The following is a 16810-nucleotide window of genomic DNA, read 5'->3' on the forward strand; positions in this document are numbered from 1 at the left end:
GAGAGGGAGGAAACTTGGGGGGGGAGGGAACTCTCATTATAATGCCCCTCCCCATCCGGTGGCTTTCCTGCTTCGTCCCCCGCTGGGATCCACGCTCTGGGATCTGGTGAGCTTGCCTGCCCCACTTTTTGTGCATTTGGGTGAAGGGCAGTCCCAGGGCTGGAGGGGATGGGGAGACTGCAAGGCTGCAAAGAGAGGAGGGGGCTTGGGGGCTTGGCAGAGGGGAGTTGTTAACATCCCCACCTCCTCCACGGTCTGATCCTCTTTTCAAAGCCCTCTGTGTTGGGGCCCTATTTATCTACTTGCACTTTGACGTGCTTTCGAACTGCTACGTTGGCAGGAGCAGGGACCGAGCAACGGGAGCTCACCCCGTCGCGGGGATTCAAACAACTGAACCTTCAGATTGGCAAGCCCTAGGCTCTGGGGTCTCTTGTGGAGGGGAGTTCCAGAGGTTAAGGGTGCGCTGCTATGCGCTTTGCTCTGATGCTCTGCAGAAGTCCCACGCGCACATCGCTCAGGAATTGCAGGAGGCTCAAGCAGGCAGGTCCCCTTCGTTTCAGGAGGGTCCCTGCCCTGTTAATGGAGAAATCTGAGGACTCCCTTGGACAAAAAACAAGGATATCAGCCGGGAATACCAGAGCAAAACAGCAGCCAGTAGGCTTGGTCTTTATTGAAGACTGTCGCGACAGGACTCCCACCTGCCACCAGGTGGAACAAGATGGAAACCCGGAACAAAAGAGCCCCCAAACTTTTATTAGCTGCTAATCCCCATGTTATCTAAAGGTAAAGGGACCCCTGACCATTAGGTCAAGTCGTGACCGACTCTGGGGTTGCGGCACTCATCTTGGTTTACTGGCCGAGGGAGCCGGCGTACGGCTTCCGGGTCATGTGGCCAGCATGACTAAGCCGCTTCTGGCGAACCAGAACCGCCGGAGCGGTACCTGTTTATCTACTTGCACGTTGATGTGCTTTCGAACTGCTAGGTTGGCAGGAGCTGGGACCCAGCAACAGGAGCTCACCCCGTTGCGGGGATTCAAACAACTGAACCTTCAGATCGGCAAGCCCTAGGCTCTGTGGTTTAACCCACAGCGCCACCCATTTTCATGTAGTTCTCTTCAAAGCGTAGCATGCTATGAACTTCAGATCACTCTTCCACAGTTTCTCCCAGAGGTTCAGTTCCATAATATGTCCTTTATTTATTGTCCAGTGTGTCATGGAGACTCATCTTTTGTTTCCCAGAGCTGGAGGCTTTCTTGGGGCACAGACCAAAGATGGAAAAGCAGGATTCTGCTGTGGCAGGAAGAGGCCCTGACACCATCAAGATTGGAAGCACTGAGAACTTCTGGAAAAGAACTGTTCAGAAGAAGATCCCGGGCGAAGGGGTTTTCCATTCCAAAGTACAGCACCGGCAGTTCAGAAACTTCAAGGACGTCTGCTACCAGGAGACCAAGGGACCTCGAGAGCTTTGCAGCCAACTGCGCCGTCTCTGCCATGAGTGGCTCAAGCCAGAGCAAAACACCAAGGCTCAGATCCTGGACCTGGTGATCCTCGAGCAGTTCCTGGCTGTCCTCCCCCCGGAGATGGAGAACTGGGTCAGGGAATGTGGAGCAGAGACCAGTTCCCAGGCGGTGGCCCTGGCTGAAGGTTTCCTCCTGAGCCGGGCAGAGGAGAAGAAGCAGGAAGAGCAGCAGGTGAGAGACAGTTGAATGAGGGTTGTTCCAAAGGGCCTAAAAAACATGAGGGAGCTCAACTCAAAACTCGCTATAATTGGCCAACTTTTTCAGACAGCAAGAGCCTGTTGGATCAGGCCAATGGTTCAGCTGGTCCAGCATCCTCTTCTCACAGTGACTAACTACATGGCCATCTGTCTTGGATTCTTTAGTTAAGATTCCTGCATTGCAGAGGGCTGGACTAGATGACCCTTGTGGTCCCTTCTAGCTCTACCATTCTGATGCCTGTAGGAAGCCGGAAGGACCATCTCTTTCCATATGAACCTACCCAGACCCTAAGATCATCTTCTGAGGCCTTCCTTCCTGTGCCACCTCCTCAAGAGGACCGGAGGGTGGCAAGGCGAGAACAGGGCCTTCTCTGCAGTGGCTCCCCGTCTGTGGGATGCTCTCCCCAGGGAAGTTCACTTGGCGCCTTCATTACGCACCTTTAGGCACCAGGCAAAAGCGTTCCTTTTAAACCAGGCCTTTGGTTGATCTGATTTACATCCTGTGCCCTTTTAAAATGTCTTTTGGGGGGCACGGGGGGAGGCTATTGGGTTGCTGTTTTTATTTTTATTATGTATTTCGTGGTTTTGTATCTTGATTTTAGGGACGTGGGTGGCGCTGTAGGTTAAACCACAGAGCCTAGGACTTGCCAATCAGAAGGTCAGCGGTTCGAATCCCTGCGACGGGGTGAGCTCCCGTCGCTCGGTCCCTGCTCCTGCCCACCTAGCAGTTCGAAAGCATGTCAAAGTGCAAGTAGATAAATAGGTACCGCTCTGGCGGGAAGGTAAACGGCGTTTCCCTGCGCTGCTCTGGTTGGCCAGAAGCGGCTTAGTCATGCTGGCCACATGACCCAGAAGCTGTACGCCGGCTCCCTCGGCCAGTAAAGCGAGATGAGCGCCGCAACCCCAGAGTCGGTCACGACTGGACCTAATGGTCAGGGGCCCCTTTATCTTTACCTTTATCTTGATTTTATTCTGTGAGCTGCCCTGAGCCCCCCGGGTATAGAGCGGTATATGAATTCAATAAATAAACAAAATAAAATAAGTAAGCCGGCAAGATGGACCTGAGAGCAACAGCATTCGCTTACCTCCAGTTCGAACAGTATTGAGTGGTAGAACGTAGCCATTGCGTCTAGGAGGTGTTGATAACAGTGTCCGTGGATCTGTCCAGTCTTTTTCAGAAACCGCCAAATCGGTGGCTATTGCTGCGTCTTGTGGGAGTGAGTTCCATAGTTTAACCATGAATGAAGTAAAGTGCCACCTTATCTTACATGCCCTCCATCTTCCCACCTTCACTGGACGCCCACAAATTCTAGAATCGCCTGCTTTTTCCTTGCATAATTTCGTAAACTTTCGTGACATCAGCTCTCTCTTGCTTTTCCCATAAACCAAGAAGTCCGAAGCGCTTCAGTCTTTCCTCATAAAGAAGTCTCTGCAACCCCTTGATCGTTTTCCCATGCAAGGAGGGCTGGTGTCATTCCTACTCTGATCTCCCACCCCGTTCCTTGTCTTAGATCTCCTCCTTGCGGTTTCTTCTGACCCAACAATTTTTATTACTTTTTAGTTACAATAATCCAACAGTAGCCTCATTATAACAATGCCAAATTATAATACAATTACTAATCCTAATCATTCAGATGCCGAATTATATAATTTAGGTGGCCTCCTGCGTGCTAGAATTGATGGTTTGATGATTTGCTTTCTTTCTGCGTTCCAAGATCTTATTCCTCTCAATTACATTCCATTCAAAATAAACATCCCTTGTATAACAACTGCAATATTAACAACATCCAATTGTCTTGACACATTAAATGATTTATAAACTTGTAGGTGAAGCATTCAAGCTATATCCTTATTCCTCCTGCGTGTGGCAATTATCCTGTCCGTGGCGTTCAGGGCCGGATTTAGGTTTGATGAGGCCCTAAGCTACTGAAGGTAATGGGGCCCTTTCTATGTCCAGCTGTCCTTTGTCAACAACAAATTGTCGCTGTTTTTTGTGTTGAATATATGCTATATGGTAATTTATGGACCTAATAGGTATCTAAAACCAGTGATATTTTAGGGAGCAGGCTAGCAGGCGGGGCCCATTACTTATATCATAGGAGCCTACACAACACAAAACATTGTTGCTGTATGTAGGTTTTATTTTATTTGTTTTTTTATCTTATATTTTGGAAATGTACATCCAAGTTTTTTTCCTTTAATTTTTTTTTAGCGGCCCCCAAGAGAGTGGGGCCTTAAGCTATAGCTTGTTTGGCTTATACGTAAATCCAGCACTAGTGATGTTCCTTCCAGTCCTTGTAAAATGTTATGTCTATCTTTTCCCAGCCGATGCTTCCATCATGCCTTGGGCAGAGCTAATATCCCATTGTTGTTTCAGAAGTTCTCCATCACTCCATAACGTGGTTCATTGTTCTCCAGCTTTTACCAAAAAGCTTCCGAAGATCTGTGTTCACGTTGTTTTACAACTTCATCTTGCTGTTTCAGACCAAGGGTCTCCTTGCAGAATTGGCTGCTGATTCCCTGGAGGCAGAGAGGACGCCATCAACCACTGGAGAGTATCCCATGCGAAACATGTCAGAGAGTGATGGAGGTGCCACTTTGTTGGGTAAATATTAATGTTGCATGATCTTGAACTTGGGTCTCCCTCTTTCAGATTGTGCCGGCCAGTAAATCACCCACAGTTCAAATAAAAATAACAACAATAATTCTATTATTTATACCCCGCCCATCTGGGTATAAATCTGTTATCCCAGCCTTCAATATCGAGTATGTTTACATTTTTTAAAGTCATCCAATCTTTGAGCCACACCAGGTGTGCTGCTTCGTAATATAATTTAAGATCTGGTAATGCAAACCCACCACTATCTCTAATTTCCATCAATAATTTGTATTTTATTCTTGGCTTTTTACCCTGCCAAATGAGCCACTCTGGGCGGCTTACAACATATCTAAAAACATGATAAAAACATCGATCCTTAAAAACTTCCCTGTCTAGGGAGTTAACTGGAAAAACACAGTCTCCACATACTTGACTTAATGTCAAGCTTAATGAGCACAGCAGCTCATTCCCTGTTGGGTCTTCCGGCAGTGTTATGTACTGAAGTTTTCACCCTGGGCCAGCAGGGGGATACTGTAGATAGTTTTCACTCAGGTCCACATATGCAAATAAGGGATTGAAAGTGACATTCAGTGATTGGATAGTTACAGAAAGTTGTTACAGTTGCGTTGTAGTGGAGCTCTAAGCAGGCTGGCTGAACCCTTCAGTTCAGTTCTGTTCTGGCCTGTGAATAAACAAGAGCTGTTTGAAGAATCGCTGTGTCGTCTGATATGTTCACCCACAACTTAACAGGCAGGAAATCAGTTGCTGAAACGGAAAGCCTCCCCCACAACTGTCTTAAGTCCGCTCCTCTCCAGGACTTTTCCCAGCGATCAGAGACTGCACCTTTGTGCGGCCTGTTCTCCTGTTTTGGCCCTCTTCTGGTTCTGGGAGACGGAGGGTGAAGGGAGTTTGCCACAGCACAACGGGGGAGACACCCGTGCCTCTTCATCAGCCTGACCCGTCTCTGCTTCTTGGCCTCCTCTCCTGCTTCACCTTCTGCCTCCGATTCTGGACTGCTCTCTGCCACAGCCTCCTCCTGCTCACTAAACCCTGTCACCTCTTCAGCTTCCGATACCTCCTCTTTCCCGTCTTCTCCCTCTGACCTCTCATCGTCATCCCACCACCATTCTCCAGGCTCTGAGTCTTCTTTCCTTAGGGGTTCCCCAGCTGGTTCCTTCCACCATCCCCCCATGTCCAACCAATCCATGACACCCTCCACTGTTTATGTAATAAATCTTTGGGATGCCTTTGCACGTGGGCGAACATGCTTGCCCCACAGCCCTTATACACAGTTCATCCATATTTATTTCCTACGTTTGAACACGTTAAAGGCGACACTTGGATTTGTTGCCCAGAGCCCAGGTGGAGAGCTGTGTTTTCATCAAACTGGGATATAAAAATAGATTAAGAAGAGGTTGTCTAGGTCATCCTGGGGCCCATCTAGTCCACCATCCTGTTCTCACACTGACCAGCCAAATCCTACATCCTATGCCTTTTTGAAATGTGGGGGTTTTGGGGGTGTGTGTGTCATGGAATTCTACTCAATACAGTGGTACCTCGAGTTACAAACGCCTCAGGTTACAAACTCCGCTAACCTGGAAGAGTTACCTGGAGTTGAGAACTTTGCCCCAGGATGAGAACGGAAATCGTGTGCCGGCGGCGCAGTGGCAGCAGGAGGGATTAGCAAAAGCACACCTCTAGTTAAGAACAGTTTCAGGTTAAGAACGGACCTCCGGAACGCATTAAGTTCGTAACTAGAGGTACCACTGTATTGATCCAGAGCAGATTCCAGCATTTAGTTAGCGGAGTGAAAACTTAAACACGTTGCAGGATTCCCCCAAAACAGACCAGAGGCAATGAATATTTCATCCAGCAGAGCTTTACTGGTACTGAAGGCAAATGAGTGTAATGGTCACAAATCCAATACATTCAGGATTGGCCCTGTCCATAAGAAATCTAGTTGCAGCAGAGTTAACAATAACTTACAATAACTTATAGTAACACTATACACAGAACACCACACCAGAAGGAAGAGAGATAGAAAGTGAAACACAGGCTCTTTCTGCCCTTATTAGTCAGCATGACCTTGGCAGAAGAGATAACAGGACCAAGTTAAGCCAGCTGTACTCAGCTTCTCTGAAGGAATAACCCAAACATCATGAACCTTCTGATTGTTTCTTTCACACAGAGAAGCTTCCAGAACCTTCTTGAACTAATTAGAATAGGAAAGATCTCTACACATCAGATCAATACTTTCTGTACAGTCATACCTCATGTTACGGACGCTTCAGGTTACGTGTTTTTGGGTTGCAGACCATTGGAAACCCGGAAGTACCAGAACAGGTTACTTCCGGGTTTCGCCGCTCGCACATGCGCAGAAGCGCCAAATCGCGCCGGCGCAGACGCGGCGCTTCAGGATGCGAACGCTGTGGGTTGTGAATGTGCCTCCATCATGGATTACGTCCGCAACACGAGGTTCCACTGTACTAAGAAACACAAACTGAAAGGGGGGAGTTATTGCGTTGTTGTTTTTATTTTGATTATGTATTTTGTGGTTTCATGTTCTGTTTTTATCCTGTGAACTGCCCTAAGATCTGTGGGTATGGGGCAGTTTATTATTAATATTAATATTAATATTAATATGAGAAGACTGGGAGCAGGACCTGAACACAAGGAAGCTCTCTCCTCTTGTGGTTTTCCAGCAGTCGGTATTCAGAAATACACTTCCTTCAACTACAGAGCATAGCTATTGTGAGCAGAATTCCTCCGCAGAATGTGTCTAATCCTCCTTTAAAGCTGTCCAGAAAAAAAGGATTCAACATTCAAACTGCATGCAATGGAGGAGACCTGGGCTCTTGGCTTTCCCGCCACCTTTGTCTCTTTAGCAGGTGATGGAATGAGCTTGGCAAGACCCGTTCGGCCGCCTCTTCTTTCGGACGGAGGGGAAGCAGCTGCTGTAACACTAGACCAGGTATGGGGAAGGACCCCTGGGGAGATGGGCAGGTGGCAGCGATGGGGCCTCTTATCTCCTGTGCGCCTCCTTCAGCTTCAACAAATCCCTCTCCTTCTCTTTGCTTCTGTCTGAGCTACATCCAAGGAAGGCCGTGTATGCCAGGCATATTTAAAGCACCTTTCCTTTCCGAGTCTTCTGAATTTTGCTTGTCGATGACCTTCATGTTAAACTTCCATACTTCCTTCCTTCCTTTTAAAAAAATAAAATAAAAATTATTCATTTTTATTCATTATAACATTATAACTTTTGAATTATGGTGCTGGAGGAGACTCTTGAGAGTCCCGTGGACTGGAAGAAGATCAAACCTCTCCATTCTGAAGGAAATCAGCCCTGAGTGCTCACTGGAAGGACAGATCCTGAAGCTGAGGCTCCAAGACTTTGGCCACCTCATGAGAAGAGAAGACTCCCTGGAAAAGACATTGATGTTGGGAAAGCTTCAGGGCACAAGGAGAAGGGGACGACAGAGGGCGAGATGGTGGGACAGTGTTCTCAAAGCTACCAGCATGCGTTTGACCAAACTGCGGGAGGCAGTGGAAGACAGGAGTGCCTGGCATGCTCTGGTCCAGGGGGTCACGAAGAGTCGGACACGACTAAACGACTAAACAACAACAACAAACATTTGTCGTCATACACAAATCATAATCATTTTACAAAATAGATTCTCAGAATCCCCAAACTTCCCTCCATGGTTCCCCCAGATATTCTTTTCAAACTACGTCTTATCATATTCTCCATATTTTCTTAAATCTCAATTTTTATCATAATTCTCACTTCATTGCACTCCAATGTTTTCAATTGTTTGTAGTGTTCTTTCAAGTAACTTAAAATATTTCCCCATTCTTTATTATATTTATTGTCTTCCTGATCTCTGATTTTCCCGGTCATTTTTGCCAATTCGGCATAGTCCATCATCTCTATCAGACATTCTTCTTTTGTAGGTAAATTGTCCTCCTTCCATCTTTGGGCAAATAGCATCCGCGCAGCTGTTGTAGCATACATAAATAGTCTCTTCTGATCCTTAGGTATTTCTGGACCTAAAATTCCTAGTAAGAAAGCTTCCTTCTTTCCTTCCCTCCTTCCTTCCAAGTCCAGTGTCCCATTTTTCCTTTAAATTGATTTTTATTATGTTTTGAATTTTTTTTTTGCAGATTTACTCCACAGACAATAAACCATTATCTTATAGTTTTCTTTTTGACTTCCCATCCTTCCCTCCCTGACATTTTTTTGCTTCTCCTTGGTTGCTGCATTATAATTATTACCAAACCCCCTCACAACATCTTACCATTTTCTTTCTCTGCTTCTCATATCTCAAATCCTGCTCACAATTTCATATCACTCTGATACTTCATCAGAGAGTCCAATAATTTTCCATTAAAAGTTTGTCCTTTGGATCTCTTAATTTTACAGTCAATTCCGCCATTTCATCATAGCCCATTAATTTTAGAAGCCATTCTTCTTTAGCTGGGATTGTTGTTAACCCTCTTTCCATTTCCACATGTAGAGAGTTGTTAGATACATAAAAAGATAAAAGTCAGCTTCTTCAGAACATCTGTCCCAATTATCCCGTGCAGAAAGCCTTCAAGTTTTTTTTGGGGGGGGGGAATAACCAATTTAGACATCTTATTTAGGAGAAGGTATGGAAAGTTAATTTAAAATTTACAGGTTGTTGTACATTAAAAGAGAATTACATGAAGACGATGTATAGATGGTACTTAACAGCGTTTAAGATTGCAAAAATGTATAAGGGTAAATCGGGTGCCTTTTGGAAGTGTAAAATGATGGATGGAACTTTTATTCATATGTGGTGGACCTGCAGAAAGGCAAAAAGGTTATTGGGAAATGATTTATAATGAGTTAAAAATGTTTAAAGTGATGATTCCCAAGAAACCTGAGGCCTTTCTGTTAAGTATAATTACACCAGAGCTTCCAGAGGAATTGTCTAATTTGTTTATGCATGCTATGGCGGTGGCAAGAATAGTCTGAGTGTAAAAATGGAGAGGAAATAATAATAATAATAATAATAATAATTATTTATATTATAATTATAAATATTATTATTATTATTTATATCCCGCCCTCCCCAGCTGAAGCCGGGCTCAGAGCAGCTGACATCAAATGTATAACACATTAACATAAAATCAGACAATCAATTAAAATACATCCTCAAATCAGATCAGGATCAGAATAAAATCCAATCAGATGGCAACCCGCAGATTAGGGTTGGGGACCTTAAATGCTCACCAGGCCCAACTGTTTGTGCTGAAATTATATGGGCCTGTGAGAAAAATTGGTAGGCTACTTTCATGCAAGTTCTTATGAAAGGGGAGAGGGAGTCAGACTGAACCCCAACCAAAGGCCTGGCAAGATGTCAAGTCCCGCAGGGCCCTAGTCTCTTGTGACAGAGCGTTCCACCAGATTGGAGCCACAGCCGAAAAAGCCCTGGCTCTAGTTGAGGCCAGCCTAACCTCTCTGTGGCCTGGGACCTTCAGGATGTTTTTATTTGAAGAACGTAAGTTCCTCCGTGGGACATACCAGGAGAGGCGGTCCCGTAGGTACGAGGGTCCTAGGCCGTATAGGGCTTTAAAGGTTAAAACCAGCACCTTAAACCTGATCCTGTACTCCACCGGGAGCCAGTGCAGCTGGTATAGCACTGGGTGAATGTGATCTCGCAGCGAGGACCCCATAAGGAGTCTCACCGCGGCATTCTGCACCCGCTGGAGTTTCTGGGTCAGTCTCAAGGGCAGCCCCATGTAGAGCGAGTTACAATAATCCAGTCTGGAGGTGACCGTCGCGTGGATCACAGTGGCTAGGTCAGGGCGAGAGAGAAATCCCAATGAAAGAAGAATGACTTATGAAGGTGATTGGATATGCTAAAATGGCTAGACTAACTGAGAATTAAAGTACAGAATGAAGAAAAATTTATTGAAGAATTGAAATATTTTGTAGAAAATTTGAAAAAAAATATCATAGTGATGTTAAAATGTATTGAAGATTTGAAGTATTGCAATGAATGAGAAGTGGTAGTTTAATCATCTATAGTTAACATATATACAGTGGTATCTTGGTTCTCGAATTTAATCCCTTCAGGGAGTCTGTTCGACTCCCGAAACTGTTCGAAAACCAAGGCACGGCTTCCGATTGGCTGCAGGAGCTTCCTGCACTCAACTGGAAGCTATGTAGGATGTTCAGCTTCTGAAAAACATTCGCAAACCAAAACATTCCTGTCCGGGTTTGCGGCGTTCGGGAGCAAATTTGTTTGGGAGCCAAGCCATTCGACTACCAAGGTACCACTGGAATGGGTGAAATATAAGTAATAAAGCAGCTTTATAAGGCAAGAAAAGAACACCATGAGAAGATGGATGGGAAGTCAACAGATAATGAGATATATGTTTTGATGGTTGTCTAAAAGAATTTGTAAAATTTGAAAAGCTAATAAAAAATGTTAATTTGAAAATCTAACAAAAATGTCAGTAATAGGCTATAAACGAATGATATGTTAATAATAAACATCTTCTTTAATTTGTTATCAGTGCCCGGTGTCCTTTGAGGATGTGGCTGTGTTCTTTGCAGAAGAGGAGTGGTCTCTGCTGGATCCTGACCAGAGAGCTCTGCATAGTGAAGTCATGGAGGACAATTGCCTGATGGTCACCTCTCTAGGTAAGGCTCCCTTGTTTCCCTTGCTCCGAGGTGAAGAGCTGCCGTCCTCACAATATAGATTTTAAACTCTGGAGAAAACTTTGGAAAAGCGATTTGAAGTTTACAGCGTGTTATTCTTTCAAGGAGATCTACTTGAAAATGATTTACAGATGGTATTTAACTCCGAGTAGGCTTACTAAGATCTATAAGGCTGAATCAGATAAGTGCTGGAGATGCAAAGAGGCGGAGAGAACATTCATATGTGGTGGACTTGTGAAAGGGTAAAAGAATATTGGGAAATGGTCCATAATGAATTGAAACAAATGTTTAAAAGTACTTTCCCAAAAAAACCCAGAGTCCTTTTTGTTGGGGATAATTCAGACTGAAATTCCCAGGTGTCCAAAAAGGTTATTTATGTATGCCACTATGGCGGCCCATATTATGTTAGCCCAAAAATGGAAAACAAGCCAAGTCCCAACCAAAGAAGAATGGCAACTTAAGCTGACAGAATATGCGCAGCTTGCAGACTTAACATATAGCATAAGAGAATAAGAACTCGTTTGTTGTTGTTGTTTAGTCGTGTCTGACTCTTTGTGACTCCATGGATCAGAGCATGCCAGGCACTCCTGTCTTCCACTGCCTCCCGCAGTTTGGTCAAACTCATGCTGGTAGCTTCGAAAACATTGTCCAGCCATCTCGTCCTCTGTCGTCCCCTTCTCCTTGTGCCCTCCATCTTTCCCAGCATCAGGGTCTTTTCCAGGGAGTCTTCTCTTCTCATGAGGTGGCCAAAGTATTGGAGCCTCAGCTTCAGGATCTGTCCTTCCAGTGAGCACTCAGGGCTGATTTCCTTCAGAATGGAGAGGTTTTATCTTCTTGCAGTCCATGGGGCTCTCAAGAGTCTCCTCCAGCACCATAATTCAAAAGCATCAATTCTTCGGCGATCAGCCTTCTTGATGGTCCAGCTCTCACTTCCATACATCAGTACTGGGAAAACCATAGCTTAAACTATACGGACCTTTGTTGGCAAGGTGATGTCTCTGCTTTTTAAGATGCTGTCTAGGTTTGTCATTGCTTTTCTCCCAAGAAGCAGGCGTCTTTTAATGTCATGACTGCTGACACCATCTGCAGTGATCATGGAGCCCAAGAAAGTAAAATCTCTCACTGCCTCCATTTCTTCCCCTTCTATTTGCCAGGAGATGATGGGACCGGTGGCCATGATCTTCGTTTTTTTGATGTTGAGCTTCAGACCATATTTTGCGCTCATTACAAAGACTAAACACACAGTATATACAGAAATGAAAGCACACCCACCACATGTGGTAGAATATGCCTTCCTTCTCTATACACTTCCAACATATGTTTTGCGTACAACATATGCTTTGGGCCCTCTTACCTTTTTCCTCTCTTCACTCCACAGCGCACGGAAAGCACTTCCGCCGTCGTTTGGACCACACGACCCACCAAACCATCCACACGTTGGAGAAGCCGTATCAGTGCTTCGTGTGCGGCAGGAAGTTCATCCAAAAGGGAAGTCTCACTGAACATCAGAGAATCCACACAGGGGAGAAGCCGTATCAGTGCTCGGAGTGCGGAAAGAGCTTTGGCCAGAAGTCGCAGCTCACTTTTCACCAGAGAACTCATTCGGGGAAGAAACCTTATCAATGCCCGAAGTGCGGAAAGAGCTTCGTTCACCATTCGACTTTTTCTTGCCATCAGAAAGTTCACTTTCGGGAGAAATTGTATAAATCGGGGGTGGGCAACATCAGGCCACTCTACCCTGCGCTTGGCACCTGCCCCACACCAGGCCCCCCCTCCCCAGCCCCCCCAATGACCCTGCTTTTTCTGCCTGCCTGGAATGTGTCCTTCAACTCCAACAATGCCCCTTGAATGTCTGTATCGAGGATAGAGAAGGTGTTGAAACTGGCTGGCTGTCATGTCAGGCCATGAGAAAGTTCACTTCAGAGGAGTCTGCTACGCAACTGGGCCCAGGATAGATCTCTTAAATCAGCTCGTGGGAAGAAGGGAGCTTCCTTCCGCCTGATTTAGGTGTGTGAGTGATCTCTACAGGGAACGTTTTCATGCTCCAGAGCCCAGCGCTAAGCAGGATTGATCAGTCCTGCTCCCCACCCACATAGACCAGCTTTTGACAGGAGAATAATGACAGCAAATGATTGACAGGTGGGTGGGCTCACCCACAAGTCAGAAGCTGGCTCAGGTCGGTGGGGTGAGGTGGGGAGATATCTGGTCCCCCAGGCAGAAAAGGGTTCTCTACCCACTGCGGTGGGACGCGGGTGGCGCTGTGGGTTAAACCACAGAGCCTAGCACTTGCTGATCAGAAGGTCGCGGCTCAAATCCCTGCGACGGGGTGAGCTCCCGCTCCGGCGGGAAGGTAAATGGCGTTTCCGTGCACTGCTCTGGTTCGCCAGAAGCAGCTTAGTCATGCTGGGCACATTACCCGTAAGCTGTACGCCGGCTCCCTCGGCCAATAAAGCGAGATGAGCGTCGCAACCCCAGAGTCGGCCACGACTGGACCTAATGGTCAGGGGTCCGTTTATCTTTACCTTTACCCACTGGGGTAAGTTACTGGTTTTCCTTTACCGATTTACTAGATACTAGCATTTTGAGACAGCATATGGCAGCCATTCTGTGATTGGCCATGCCCAGGAGAGCAGCCATTTTAGATTGTCACCCATGTCACTTTCTCTACGTTCCAAAGGTTGCAAAGAAAGGCGTAAGAAGAATGGATAGCTCAGTTGGTGCTGATAACGCCAAGGTTGCAGGTTCGAGCCGTGAATGGGGCAACTGCATTTTCCTGCATTGCAGGACTAGATGATCCTCAGGGTCCCTTCTTACCCTACAATCCTATGATTTTTATGATTCTCTAAACTGCCATCTATCCACAGCTGATCCATCAGGCTACAGTGGCAGGAGGCGACTGCAGGGCTTCTCCAGTGGAGAGCAATTTTGGGTTCCTCCGTTTGAGCTGTTTGCGTTCCAGCTGGTCATTACTATTATTCAGTGACTAAGAAACAGCTCCTGCACTCCCTTCTCCTATTTCCTTCCCATCCTGTTTCCTTTTCTGTTGTGCCTCTTCGATCGTAAGCAGATGATGCTCTTACACTACTTATATTTGTAAGCTGGTGCTTTCAAATGTTTCCGGGTTGCATATCAAATAAATGCTTCATTTATCTTTATAAATGGATTGCAGAGAAGAAAATGCATATTGCAATTTTTAAAAAAGAGGTGTCCTGGGTGTTGCATGGAGACTTGAAAGGTGGGATAGGAATTGTGTTTTATATATATATATATATATATACATATACATATATACATATACATACATATATATATATATATATATATATATATATAGTTGTTGTTTAGTCGTGTCCGACTCTTCGTGACCCCCTGGACCAGAGCACGCTAGGCACTCCTGTCTTCCACTGCCTCCCGCAGTTTGGTCAAACTCATGCTGGTAGCTTCAAGAACACTATCCAACCATCTCGTCCTCTGTCGTCCCCTTCTCCTTGTGCCCTCCATCTTTCCCAACATCAGGGTCTTTTCCAGGGAGTCTTCTCTTCTCATGAGGTGGCCAAAGTATTGGAGCCTCAGCTTCACGATCTGTCCAGTGAGCACTTAGGGCTGATTTCCTTCAGAATGAAGAGGTTTGATCTTCTTGCAGTCCATGGGACTCTCGGGAGTCTCCTCCAGCACCAGAATTCAAAAGCATCAATTCTTCTGCGATCAGCCTTCTTTATGGTCCAGCTCTCACTTCCATACATCACTACTGGGAAAGCCATAGCTTTAACTATACGGACCTTTGTTGGCAAGGTGATGTCTCTGCTTTTTAAGATGCTGTCTAGGTTTGTCATTGCTTTTCTCCCAAGAAGCAGGCATCTTTTAATTTCGTGACTGCTGTCACCTTCTGCAGTGATCGTGGAGCCCAAGAAAGTAAATTCTCCTTCATGGATCACTGCCTTGTTGTGGTGAAGGGGCTTGAATAACTCAGAGAAGCTATGAGCTATGCCATGCAGGGCCACCCAAGATGGACAGGTCATAGTGGAGAGTTTTGACGAAACATGATCCACCTGGAGCAGGAACTGGCAAGCCACTCCAGTATCCCTGACAAGAAAACTCCATGGACAAAGACAACAGGCATATATATACCGGATTTCTGTCTCCCAACCCTGAACATCAGCAGGGACTGGCCCAAGATCACCCAGGGAGCTTCATTCATGGCTGAGTTAGGGGGATCTGAACTCGGGTCTCCCAGGTCCTAGTCCAGCACTTGATAACCACCACACCACACTGGCTCTGCAAGGTTGTTGTTGTTAAAATTTGTATATCCCCCTTCATCCGTAGATCACAACGTTGGAGGTTTATAAGCAGAGTTTGGCTGGCCATCTGTCATGGATGCTCTAGTTGAGATTCCTGCATTACAGGGGGTTGGACTAGATGACCCTTGGGGTCCTTCCAACTATGATTCCATGAGAAACTTACCATTTAAAAAGCACAAACACATAATAAAAATAAGAGCAAAAATTCTGAGTAGGACTAAGTTGAATACTACCCAGAGCCCCCAGGAGAGCCTCTTTCCACTCCACCCAAAAAACCCACAAATGCACATTATAATTTCTGACCCTTCAAGTGTCTCAGGGACGTCCCTGATTTAGAGAAGCCCATCCCGGTTTCTGATCTGATCCCGGAATGTCCCACTTTTCCTTAGGATGTCCGTATTTTCATTGGAGAAACGTCGGAGGGTATGGAGTAATCTGACCCCCGAGCCGTCTGAAGTCAATCCTGTATAGGGAAGGGTTTTGTGTGTGTTTTTAAAAAAAGTTTAATGTTTTATAATGTTTTTATATATGTTGGAAGCCGCCCAGAGTGGCTGGGACGTAAGTAGTAAACTTATTATGGAATGGGATGTCCTTATTTTCATCGGAGAAATGTTGCAGGGTATGCAATTTAGGACTACATAAACTCTTAGAAGACATCTGTATTGGGAAGTTTTTAATGTTTGATGCTTTATTATGTTTTATATGTCCTGTAAGCCGCCCAGAGTGGCTGGGGAACTAATAATAATGATGATGATGACTGGAGTATATTATTATTATTATATGTACCCAGATGAGCAGGAAATAATAATCATAACAACAACTGGAGTATAGTATTATTATTATTATACGTACCCAGATGAGTGGGAAATAATAATAATAATAATAATAATAATAATAATAATAATAATACAGTAACGGCAGGGTATAATATTATTATTATACCCCAGATGGGCGGTGTTACGGTAAAAATCTGGGTGCGAGGCTGCTCAGCCACCCAGCTCGTCGGACTAAGTCCGCGGGTCCCTGCGGAGGAAAAATGAGCTCAGCCGGAGACAGGAGCAAACTGCAGAAGATCCAAGTTTATTGCGCAATAGGTTCAAGGCGAGATTGAACAGCGAGAAAGGGGTGACATAAACTTTTGAAACTTCCCTCCATGTCCCAGAATACAGTGCAAAATACATCCCAGTTACATCATGAATACATTAAGAAGAGGTTGGGTTACACAGATTACATCATGAATATATTAAGAAGAGGTTGGGTTACACAGGATTAACATATGGAGGAGGGAGGGGGGAATATGCAGAGCTGGAGATATGTGCAGATAAGCACATCCTGATGAGAAGACAATGGTCCATGTACTGGCATTTCCTGGAGGAAAGGCTTGGCAGAGTGATTTGACAGGATTAGGGTCTTGACACCTTGCCTGAGGGATTATGGAGGACGGGGGAGGTGTCATGGAGTCCTAGAGAAATTGAGCAAATTGGCACATTGATTTTCTATGAATTTTA

General features: G+C 45.5%; 1 protein-coding gene across 2 annotated transcripts; it reads left to right on the forward strand.

Moving 5' to 3' along the window:
• Window positions 1-14182, forward strand: LOC310756999 (zinc finger protein 202-like). 2 transcript variants are annotated; one of them, XM_083602070.1, is made up of 6 exons: window positions 1-106; window positions 1240-1691; window positions 4202-4322; window positions 7202-7287; window positions 10860-10986; window positions 12383-14182. In XM_083602070.1, the coding sequence occupies exons 2-6, from the start codon at window positions 1272-1274 to the stop codon at window positions 12850-12852; spliced, it is 1224 nt and encodes a 407-aa protein (XP_083458196.1). In that variant the 5' UTR covers window positions 1-106; window positions 1240-1271; the 3' UTR covers window positions 12853-14182. The 2 variants fall into 2 exon arrangements, with proteins under 2 accessions (XP_083458196.1, XP_083458195.1); XM_083602069.1 differs by lacking the exon at window positions 1-106 and adding an exon at window positions 418-783.
• Window positions 14183-16810: the final 2628 nt, after the last annotated feature.

The sequence above is a fragment of the Podarcis filfolensis genome, assembly GCF_964270895.1.
Source record: "Podarcis filfolensis genome assembly, chromosome: 2".
NCBI lineage: Eukaryota > Metazoa > Chordata > Lepidosauria > Squamata > Lacertidae > Podarcis > Podarcis filfolensis.